The sequence below is a fragment of the Notothenia rossii genome (assembly GCF_949606895.1).
Source record: "Notothenia rossii genome assembly, chromosome: 2".
In the NCBI taxonomy this organism is placed as follows: Eukaryota; Metazoa; Chordata; class Actinopteri; order Perciformes; family Nototheniidae; genus Notothenia; species Notothenia rossii.
Window position 1 is genome coordinate 95,207,927 of NC_136904.1, and position 11,697 is coordinate 95,219,623.

General features: G+C 46.2%; 1 protein-coding gene across 1 annotated transcript in view; it reads right to left on the minus strand.

Annotated features, from left to right (window-relative positions):
* ttn.2 (titin, tandem duplicate 2) overlaps nt 1–11,697 on the minus strand; it is a 260,191-nt gene that overhangs the window by 164,701 nt on the left and 83,793 nt on the right. Inside the window, 12 exon segments of the mRNA XM_079665865.1 lie at nt 68–376; nt 1,245–1,355; nt 1,358–1,531; nt 2,161–2,448; nt 4,829–5,107; nt 5,554–5,835; nt 6,519–6,797; nt 7,859–8,146; nt 8,727–9,005; nt 9,113–9,394; nt 9,499–9,777; nt 10,673–10,954. Of these exon segments, the coding sequence (XP_079521991.1) occupies nt 68–376; nt 1,245–1,355; nt 1,358–1,531; nt 2,161–2,448; nt 4,829–5,107; nt 5,554–5,835; nt 6,519–6,797; nt 7,859–8,146; nt 8,727–9,005; nt 9,113–9,394; nt 9,499–9,777; nt 10,673–10,954 (3,132 nt within the window).

The window sequence follows — 11,697 nt, forward strand, 5'->3', positions numbered from 1 at the left end:
GGGGCTCAAAGCAACAAAGAGAGGCTCAGAGCTGAAGCGCTGCCTCTCCCCCCTCTCGGAGCGTCACTGGGGTCCCAGCAGACCCACCTCTGATCCCCACAGTCACGTCGCAGCAGGACTCCCCCGCCTCGTTGGAGGCGGCATTGGTACGACCCGCTGTCCGTCACCCGGCTGCTCTTGATGCACAGCACCGACACGTTGCTCTTAAAGCTGACGTCGTACTGATCCGAGCTGAGGATCTCCGAGCCGCCTCGGAACCAGCGCACCGAGATGGGCTGAGAGCCCGACAGCCGGCCCTCCATCTTCACCAGCCGGCCCTCCGTGTCCTCGATGTGCTCTGACGGCTTTTTAGTGAACACGGGGGGGGTCTTACGCTCTGGAACAAGATAAGAAGAAGTGAGGAAGATGCGCCCAGAGACGGGCCGGGGTTAGAGAAGAAGGTCTAAGGTTAGAGAAGAGGGTCTAAGGTTAGAGAAGAGGGTCTAAGGTTGGAGAAGAGGGTCTAAGGTTGGAGAAGAGGTGTCTAACGGCCCGTCTACACTACAGGCATGAAAAAATCTTGAAACTGGGCGTGTCTGAAGCTTGACGATTTTTTGCGAGCAACGCGACCAACAACCAATCACATGAATCTCCCGCCCCCCGACATACAAAGCAATGCAATGTTAAAACGAAGTAAACTGGATATAAACTCTCCAAACAGGCGAACACCTACCAGTTCACCCACTGTCTCTGCCACCTCCCTCCATGCCTGGTTCCTCCGGTTTGTATCCCGGTAAATAGTTCTGGTCGTAAAGAACCGGGTGATTTTGCTACCGTAATATCTCGTTTGGAATATGAGGAAATGAACTGCGGTCTGGCTCTCCCAGCTTGCACGCGGTTTGATTGGCTGCGCTTGCACTGGCGGGATTTGCATAACGGGATTTGATTGGCTGATGCCGATAGACGCTCGTGATGCTTGCAAAGCCATGCCATGCTCCCCACAATGCAGTTGGGCGAAGATTACAAATCTTCTACGTCACCCCATTCAAGTGAATGGGCGAAGCGTTGAAAGCATTTTTTGATGCCTGTAGTGTAGACGGGCCGTAAGGTTGGAGAAAAGGGTCTAAGGTTGGAGAAAAGGGTCTAAGGTTAGATAAGAGGGTCTAAGGTTAGAGAAGAGGGTCTAAGGTTGGATAAGAGGGTCTAAGGTTAGAGAAGAGGGTCTAAGGTTAAAGAAGAGGGGGTCCCGGGGTAACCCTAAGTACCTTTGACCGTGATGTCGCAGGAGCACGAGTCCTTGCCGGTGTCGTTGGAGGCGTGGCAGAAGTATTTTCCGGTGTCTCCTTTATCGGTCTTGGTGATGGTGAGGTGGGGCTGTTCTCCACGCAGCTCATCTTATAGTTCCCCCCACTGCGAATGTCTTTGTGGTCTTTGGACCATGTGACTTTGATGGGGGCGGAGCCGGTCAGGTGACACTCGAGCTCGATGCTGTCGCCCACTGTCACCTCCTGAGGGGACAACTTCCTGTCGAATATCGGTGGGAAACGAGGCGCTGCGAAGTCCGAGGAAGAGCATGAGGAAGAGGAGGAAGATGAGGAAGAGGAGGAAGAGGAGGAAGAGGAGGAAGAGGAGGAAGAGTCAAGACAATAGGAAACATTACAGTCAGGTCGACCTCACATCAAACAAACATAAGAAATAGATACGATACCTGTACCTGTCAGGTGTGTTCTATCAGACTCAGGTACCTGTCAGGTGTGTTCTATCAGACTCAGGTACCTGTCAGGTGTGTTCTATCAGACTCAGGTACCTGTCAGGTGTTCTCTATCAGACTCAGGTACCTGTCAGGTGTGTTCTATCAGACTCAGGTACCTGTCAGGTGTTCTCTATCAGACTCAGGTACCTGTCAGGTGTATTCTATCAGACTCAGGTACCTGTCAGGTGTTCTCTATCAGACTCAGGTACCTGTCAGGTGTGTTCTATCAGACTCAGGTACCTGTCAGGTGTTCTCTATCAGACTCAGGTACCTGTCAGGTGTGTTCTCTATCAGACTCAGGTACCTGTCAGGTGTTCTCTATCAGACTCAGGTACCTGTCAGGTGTGTTCTATCAGACTCAGGTACCTGTCAGGTGTTCTCTATCAGACTCAGGTACCTGTCAGGTGTGTTCTATCAGACTCAGGTACCTGTCAGGGTGAGCTTGGCTCTGCAGGAGGCGGACCCCACGCTGTTGGTGGCTGAGCAGGTGTACTCCCCAGAGTGCCTCATCTCTCCGCAGGCGATCTCCAGCGCCGCCGTGTTGTCGTCGTACTTCATGGTGAAATCTCCGCCCTGCTTTAGGGGCTCTCCGTCTCTCAGCCAGGTGACCTCCAGCGGAGAGGAGCCGGCCACGCGGCACTCGAACCGCACCGCCTGGCCCTCCGTCTGCTGGAGGCTGGTCATCTTCTTCGGGAAGGAGGGCGGGGATTTGGCCTCTGGAGGAGAAAAGGTGGAGGGAGTTAACCAGGTGTAGTAACCAGGTGTAGTAATCAGGTGTAGTAACCAGGTGTAGTAATCAGGTGTAGTAACCAGGTTTAGTAACCAGGTTTAGTTGCAATGTGTAGTAACCAGGTGTAGTTGCAAGGTGTAGTAACCAGGTGCAGTAACCAGGTGCAGTAACCAGGTGCAGTAACCAGGTGTAGTAACCAGGTGCAGTAACCAGGTGCAGTAACCAGGTGCAGTAACCAGGTGTAGTAATCAGGTGTAGTAACCAGGTGTAGTAATCAGGTGTAGTAACCAGGTTTAGTAACCAGGTTTAGTTGCAAGGTGTAGTAACCAGGTGTAGTTGCAAGGTGTAGTAACCAGGTGCAGTAACCAGGTGCAGTAACCAGGTGTAGTAATCAGATGTGGTAACCAGGTGTAGTTACAAGGTGTAGTAATCAGGTGTAGTAACCAGATGTAGTAACAAGGTGTAGTAACCAGGTGTAGTAACCGGGTGTAGTAACCAGGTGTAGTTACAAGGTGTAGTAATCAGGTGTAGTAACCAGATGTAGTAACAAGGTGTAGTAACCAGGTGTAGTTGCAAGGTGTAGTAACCAGGTGCAGTAACCAGGTGCAGTAACCAGGTGCAGTAACCAGGTGTAGTAATAATGTGTGGTAACCAGGTGTAGTTACAAGGTGTAGTAACCGGGTGTAGAAACCAGGTGTAGTAACCAGGTGTAGTAACCGTGTGTAGTTACAAGGTGTAGTAACCAGGTGTAGTAAGCAGCTGTAGTTACAAGGTGTAGTAATCAGGTGTAGTAACCGGGTGTAGAAACCAGGTGTAGTAACCAGGTGTAGTAACCGTGTGTAGAAACCAGGTGTAGTAACCAGGTGTAGTTACAAGGTGTAGTAATCAGGTGTAGTAACCGGTTGTATTAACCGGGTCTAGTAACCGGGTGTAGTAATCAGATGTAGTTACAAGGTGTAGTAATCGGGTGTAGAAACCAGGTGTAGAAACCAGGTGTAGTAACCAGGTGTAGTAATCAGGTGTAGTAATCAGATGTAGTTACAAGGTGTAGTAATCAGATGTAGTTACAAGGTGTAGTAACCAGGTGTAGTAATCAGATGTAGTTACAAGGTGTAGTAACCAGATGTAGTTACAAGGTGTAGTAACCAGGTGTAGTAACCAGGTGTAGTAACCAGGTGTAGTAACCAGATGTAGTTACAAGGTGTAGTAACCAGGTGTAGTAACCAGGTGTAGTAATCAGATGTAGTTACAAGGTGTAGTAACTGGGTGTAGAAACCAGGTGTAGTAATCAGGTGTAGTAACCAGGTGTAGTAATCAGATGTAGTTACAAGGTGTAGTAACTGGGTGTAGAAACCAGGTGTAGTAATCAGATGTAGTAACCGGGTGTAGAAACCAGGTGTAGTAATCAGATGTAGTTACAAGGTGTAGTAATCGGGTGCAGTAATCAGGTGTAGTAACCAGGTGTAGTTACAAGGTGTAGTAACCAGGTGTAGTAACCAGGTGTAGTTACAAGGTGTAGTAATCAGGTGTAGTTACAAGGTGTAGTAATCAGGTGTAGTAATCAGGTGTAGTAATCAGGTGTAGTAACCAGGTGTAGTTACAAGGTGTAGTAACCAGGTGTAGTTACAAGGTGTAGTAATCAGGTGTAGTAATCAGGTGCAGTAATCAGGTGTAGTAACCAGGTGTAGTTACAAGGTGTAGTAACCAGGTGTAGTAACCAGGTGTAGTTACAAGGTGTAGTAATCAGGTGTAGTAATCAGGTGCAATAACCAGGTGTAGTAACCATGTTTAGTTACAAGGTGTAGTAACCAGATGTAGTAACCAGGTATAGTAAGCAGGTGTAGCAATCTGGTGTAGTAAGCAGATGTAGTAAACAGGTGTAGTAACCAGGTGTAGTAACCAGGTGCAGTAACCAGGTGCAGTAACCAGGTGTAGTAACCAGGTGCAGTAACCAGGTATAGTAACCAGGTATAGTAAGCAGGTGTAGCAATCAGGTGTAGTAACCAGGTGTAGTTACAAGGTGTAGTAACCAGGTGTAGTAACCAGGTGTAGTTACAAGGTGTAGTAACCAGGTGTAGTTACAAGGTGTAGTAACCAGATGTAGTAACCAGGTATAGTAAGCAGGTGTAGCAATCTGGTGTAGTAAGCAGATGTAGTAAACAGGTGTAGTAACCAGGTGTAGTAACCAGGTGCAGTAACCAGGTGCAGTAACCAGGTGCAGTAACCAGGTGTAGTAACCAGGTGCAGTAACCAGGTATAGTAACCAGGTATAGTAAGCAGGTGTAGCAATCAGGTGTAGTAACCAGGTGTAGTAACCAGTTGTAGTAACCAGGTGCAGTAACCAGGTGCAGTAACCAGGTGCTCACCTATCACGTTGAGTCTGCAGGTGGAGGAGGCGGACCCGATGGAGTTCTCCGCCTTGCAGGTGTATTCTCCGATGTCGGCCTTGCCGGCCTTGCTGAGCTTCAGGCAGGCAGTGCCGCGGCTGAACTCCAGCTTGCAGGTGGCGCTGGAGCGCACCTTCCCGTCGGCCTTGAACCAGAACACCTTGATCTCAGGTGTACCGCCCACCTGGCACTTCAGACACACGGCATCACCTGTAGTCACCTCCATTGGCTCCAGGGACTCCACGAAGTACGGAGGCTCTGCAGGGACAAACAGCAGGGACACAGTGAGGAGGAGCTGACACCTGCTGGACAGAGCCGGTACTGCACACACTAAAACTGAGTATTACTGAATATCTACTGCGTATTATTCTGAATATCTTCATATCGATCCAAACATTTCCCAAGCTGGGATCATAAAGTACATCGTCTCTATCTTATAAGGTTTCGTGTAAACATATGGTTATTCTGAATTAGACAGTTTAGCATTTATAAAGTAGAAAACAGGTTAACTTGTTTCTGCATTATGTTAACTAACAAACATTTAAAGTATTACATGTCTGGAAATTAAAGAATATACGTTGTTATTATCAGGACTAAAGTTTGTTAAACACTTTAACTCAGTTTAGGTAGAACATAATGCTGATCTTTATTCAAAATGATGCAAAGACGTCCCATAAACACAGTGAAATCTCTTGTTTTCTCACCGAGGATGGACACGTTAGCGTCACACTGGTCCTTCCCGGCATCGTTGGACACCTCGCAGGAATATTTCCCAGCAGCCTCTTTGTCATCGGTGCTCAGGCACTCGAGGATGCAGGAGCTCTCGGTGGTGGTGATGTTGTATTTGTACGAAGCGAAGATCTGCTGGCCGTCTTTGAACCAGTTCACGGTGATTTTAGGAGTTCCTGTGTAGGTGCACTCCAGGGTCAACGGTTTCCCCTTCTCTACCGAAACGTCCTTCAGCTTCTTAGAGAAGGCTGCTGGATCTGAGGGGAAATATAAAGCATGTAAGTTTAGTTTAAAGTGTGTTAATAGAAGAGAAAAGCATAGAAAGAGAGGCACTATTTTACTGATCCAGTCTTTGTTATCTCAATACGGTACGATAGTGAAAATGAGTTACCCGGGGTGTTTGAGAAAACATCATTTTAGAATAAAATAACTTCAGATTTATTTCCATCCAAAAGTTTACATTTCTTCTTTGTTAACTTATAATAATATTAAAGATTATATGTGCAAAAATAGTTATGCTATTGTCCTTCCTTGTGTTGTTGCTCATTGTCTGCAAATGTTCCCATTGTGGGGCAAATAAAGAATAACTGCTTTTAAAACTGATATTATTTTTCAAGTACTTTATTAAATGCTTATAGTAAATGTTGATGGTGTGAAATGACTTTCACCACCCTTTAGCAGTATGTGTATTAAAGGTGGTCTGGATCTACTTGATGCTGCAAAAACAGTGAAACTTAACTTATAAGTGCTGGTTTAATAGAAGAGGCGTATGATGTTAGTCTGTCATGGCTTCACATGCCTATTGCTGTGCGAATAACAGCTTCAACAACATTTTGGAAATCAAACTCTGAAGCCCCAGGCTCCTTCAACAATGCAACATACAATATTCTCAAGATATAGGAAGAAATAAAGAATTAAAACAGAGCAACGTGAGACAGACCTTTGACGGTGAGGTTGACGGGGCTGCTCTCCTTGCCGGCGTCGTTGATGATCTGGCAGGTGTACTCCCCTGCGTGGGACCGGTCCACCGTGAACAGCTCCAGGACCACCTGGTTGTCCTTCAGGGAGAAACTGCAGTCTTGTCCGGGCAGGATCTCCTTCGCTCCTCTGAACCACTTCAGTTTGAGCGGTGCGCTGCCTTTCACCATCGCAGAGAACGTCACGTTGGAGCCCGGCATGGCCTCCACCGGCTGGGGGGGGACCACGAAGGATGGGGGCTCTGGAGGGTAGCAAGCAGAGGGTAACACGTTAAACATGGAGGAAGTGTCAAACTATATAAGGGAATAAATGTGCTAAAATCAGGAGAATTGAAACTTGAACTCTAGCTACTTGGAGCCACCATTCACTGAGTAATGAAGAGTTGAACTAGAGCTATTGATATATTAATAAATACCACCAATACTCAGAAAATAAGGTAAGAATTTCTGGCGTTAATATTATACATTCACAAGAAAGCAAATACATTTTCTGAGAAGTAAGTGTTGGTGTGGTGCGAAGAGGTTGATCCCACCTTGCAAAGTGACGGTTCCTCGACAAGAGAAAACAGGGCTGAGAAACTCATTAAAAGTGGAGGAACATATGATGATCTCATCAAATACAATGCATACTAGCCAGCAGACTATATAGGAGTTCATATCTATATCTTACCAGACTCCCTGGTCAGATCTGGCTGCTAAATTGGCTAGCTTGGTGTTAGCAAATTACTGTGGCAGCTAACGTAACATAGCAACCAAAAATAGATCCTGCCGTTCAGTTAAGTTTCAGCTAGCTCATAAGTTAGTTTGCCCGCTCACAATCTTTATCGCCGGTAAAATACTACCTGCTAAATCTAAAGGGAAAGTCTGTGTTTGCAAAGCTGAATATGACAAATAATAACCTGCTTTCTACTAGCCGACAGCGATGCAAGGCATTGTGACTAACTAACTAACCATAACCTAAGTTAGGGTTAGCTAGCTAGCTTTACTTCAGCTAAGCCGCTTGGACCTGGTGTTGGTTGCTCAGTAAGTGAACTGATAAAAGTAATTTGATAACGGCAAGCTAGCAAGTATCATTTAGCCAATAGAGGAAATATTATACATGAACATTTCAGATAGAGCCATCATTCCTAATATGATATATGACTTTAAAGTAATATCGCTTTTTCTGGCCAATGCTCAGAGTTTTAGCGAGCAACAGGAAGTTGGTAGCAGTTCACTAAATGGCCACCGGTGTCACTAATAACAAGGATTTCCTGGAAAATGAAAGTTAGCATGCGGGGTTTCTCTGTGTGTACTTCCTGACCTTTCACAGCCATAGAGGCCGAGGTCTCGCTGGATCCAGCCTTGTTCAGAGCTTTGCATTTATACAGTCCAGAGTCGGACAGCTTCAGCGTGGACACTTTGAGCGTGCAGCTGTTGTTGCTGAAGTTGATCTCATAGTTGGGTCCGCTCTGTATCTCCTCCCCATCGTGGTACCAGGAGATGGTGAAAGGTGGGGAGCCCGACACTTTGCACTCCATCTCTCCGGCTGCTCCAACCACTGTGTTGAGATCCTTCAACTTCCTTGAGAACGATGCAGGAATGATCTTATCTGTTAGCGGTCGGACAAATGAGGACAAATACAAGAGGCAATGTCATTCGAGAGACTTGGTGTCATATAGTCAATGCTCTTGTGTGATGCTTGAGTTTAGACAACATTTAGCATTTGAGAAATTGTTGGCAGGTTACCAACTTCTGCAGATATTTTCATATATTATTTAACTCACATCTAAATGAGTATTAAAGGGTTTATTGTTGTGGATAGATGGAGAACCAAACCAATTGTCTCATAGTATCGAACAGTTATGTTAAATCTAATTGGTACCGCTGAAATAGCAATGTAGACCCCTTCTGGTAACCTCAATTTCAAATGACCTAGATCCACCACTGTTTGTAAAAACCCACTTTTATATTTCTCAAATAAATACAGAAAGAAGATATCAACAATTACTTTGATATTGGTAACAAATCTAAGGTATCATAGACCTTTCACTTCCGGTTAGATGCTAATATGTGTTGTCTTAGTACTTGTTCTCTGTGAAATGTCAATACAGTTGAGTCTAATCCAACCATAAAAGCAATAACCATAAATTCAAACAAGCCCTAGTAACATTTAGGTAAATGACACCAACCTAAGACTGTGAGGTTAATCTTGCTTAGGTCCTTCCCGACCTCGTTCATAACCTCGAAAGTATATTCTCCAGAGTCCACCTTCTCAGCAGAGAGGACGTTCAGGCTGGAAATCATCTGAGAAAATGAGATCTTGTACTTCCTGCCAGAGGCCAGCTCCACCCCGTCCTTGAACCACTTGGGTGTGAGCTGTGGGGTTCCACACACTTTGACCTCCAGGGCGGCCATTTCGCCCGCCGTCACGCTCAGAGCGTCGGGCTTGTCCACTATCTTAGCGGGTTCTGGAAAAAACAGAGAAGAAGCAGAACACGTTCTTAATCAAACCTGCAGGAGGAAGGATGGGAGAAAAAAAGCTGTATGAGAAAGAGAGAATTATATGATTACAAACCTAGAACAGTCAAGTTAGCGAAACACTCCACACTCCCAGCATCGTTTCTGAGACAGCAGGTGTATTTGCCTGCCGTGGTTGCATCAGCCTTAAAGACTTTAAGAGCGACCTGGTTGTTCTCTAGGGTGATTTTCCTGTTGTCACCGTCCCTGAGAATGTGATCCTTGTCTTGAACCCAGGACACAGTAATGGGTTCAGAGCCTTTAATAGTGGCCACAATGGTCACCTCCTCCCCCAGAATCACTGTCTTGTTTGACAGTTTCTTCACAAACGACGGCGGCTCTGAATGGAGGAGAAAAACAGCGCAAAAGGGAAAGTCAGCAATGTGACAAAGTAAGTGGAAAATCTATTGATTGTGATTTTCATTTGAGACTATCACTACTGACCTCTGAGTTTAACTGACGTCTGGCAGGTGTCACTTCCTACACTGTTAGTCACTTTGCACTCGTACTCGCCGGCATCCGAGGCCTCTATCCCAATGACATGCAGCGTGACCGAGCTGCCCTCGCTCACCATCTTATACTTCCTGCTCTCCATCAGAGGCTTCCTGTCTTTGAACCAGGTGATCTGGAACGGAGCTGTACCGCTCATCTCGCAGTACAGACTCACATCCTTCCCCTGCAGCCCTTCAACGGGCTGGGGTACTTTAGTAAATGATGGTGCGTCTACAAAAAGATCAGGAAACTGTTAAAGAGTCATACATGGCAAAAGAATCCATGATGAAGTCTTAAAGCTGAAACCCGTAACATGTTCTCAGTTCTCGCGCTCTGCAGTGGCAAAATGCCAAATGTTAAGAACGAGCTTTTACGTTTTGGAATCGCAGCTAACGTGGTGGGACGATCATCACGATGGCCAAGCTGGGAATGTCTGCGAAATTATGGCCTATATGTCAGATTTGTGTGAAAATTAAAACTAAGAGATGTCAATAGCAATAACACAAGTCCAAGGATTTACAGCTACGGAAGTTTAATTTGCTGTAGGAGTTTGTTGGGACTACAACTAAGATGTCTGAGTTGATTTTTGTGGATATTGGAACTGAAGTAATGACTGCAGAGTTAAACATATTGGATAAAACTACAATTAAAATGGGGGGCAATCCTGCAAAAGATGGCAAAATGTATGTGGAATTGCTTGAAACTAAAGAAAAGAGGGAACAGTGTTATGTAATTGGTTGTATCCAAAGCTAATTGCATAATTGATGTGGAGTTGTTACTACAGCTAAAATGGTGGGGATGTTGTGGAAGGATGATGGAATTATAGCTAAGATGGCGGATGTATTGTTGAAAAGTGTGTATTCTTCCTGATTATTTGAGGCATGTTTTTATTTGTATATTGAGATGAAAGAGCCAACCCCACCAGCTGAGAAACATTTCTCAAAAGCACAAAATAAGAAACGAGTCTCGAACCAAAGTGACGATTCTCCAGCAGACCGGATATATAAAGAACTTGAATGTTACGTGTTCCAGCTTCAAGCAACACAACAGCACACTGAAGAGCCAGTGCATCAGAAAGACCATGAATTAGGAGTAATGAGGATTAGGAAGTCAGGAAGGGGCTGACCTTTAACGCTAAGTGTGGTGCTGCAGCTGACACTTCCAGCATCGTTATGAGCTTCACAGGTGTAAACTCCATCATCATTAAAGCTCGTTGACAGCAGTTCCAGGACTGCTACCGAGTCAACAAATGATGTCCTGTAGTTGCCCCCATCCGTGACCTTGGTGTCCTGTTTGTACCAGGTCACTTTCAGAGGAGCTGTGCCATTGACTTTGCACTCCAGGCGGAGTGACTCTCCCTGTTTCACAAACTTAGTGGCAGGGAGTTTCAGCACAAACTCGGGGGGTTCTGGAAAGCCAAAATACAGACACATTAGCTGCCGGCAGCAAGTAGGGTCACTTCAGATGTTGTTAGAACAGGCAGATGAGATAAGCTGACGGTGGTGGGTTAGCAGCAGGGACAGGATGGTGGTGGAAAATGCAGGAGCATCACAAAGGCAACAAATGACGATAAGATGCAGTGGTGACAAACAGCTTGAATATGAAAGAACGGCAGCGATGCAGATGTGAGATGGAAACAGCCACGCAAGAGTTCGAAAGAGGCCAACCTTTGACTGTCAAGTCTGCACTACAGCGCACAGAACCAGCATCGTTGCTGACTTGGCAAGAGTAAGCTCCACTGTGGGTGACCCCCACTTTGTAGAGCTCCATGAAGCAAGAGAGCCCCTCCAGCCCGGTGAAACACGAGGGCCCGGTCATGAGCTCGGAGTCGTCCTTGAACCATTTGACTGTGAAGGGAGGCGTTCCCTTAAATGTGCATTTGAAGCGCACAGTGCCGTTGGGTACAGCCGCCTGGGACTCAGGCAGCGTCACAAAGCTGGGGGGCTCTGAAGAGAATAAGACGGATCACGTTAAAGAGGGTACTCACCTTTGATTTGCACGACCAACCATGTTGGAGAGCAAAGTCTAACCTTTAACCACGAGGGATCCGCTGCTTTCACAACTCCCCGCTGCGTTGGTCAGTTTGCAAGAGTAGCATCCTGCGTCAGATCGCTCTAGCTGCTCGATCTCCACGGACACAGAGTTGTCCTG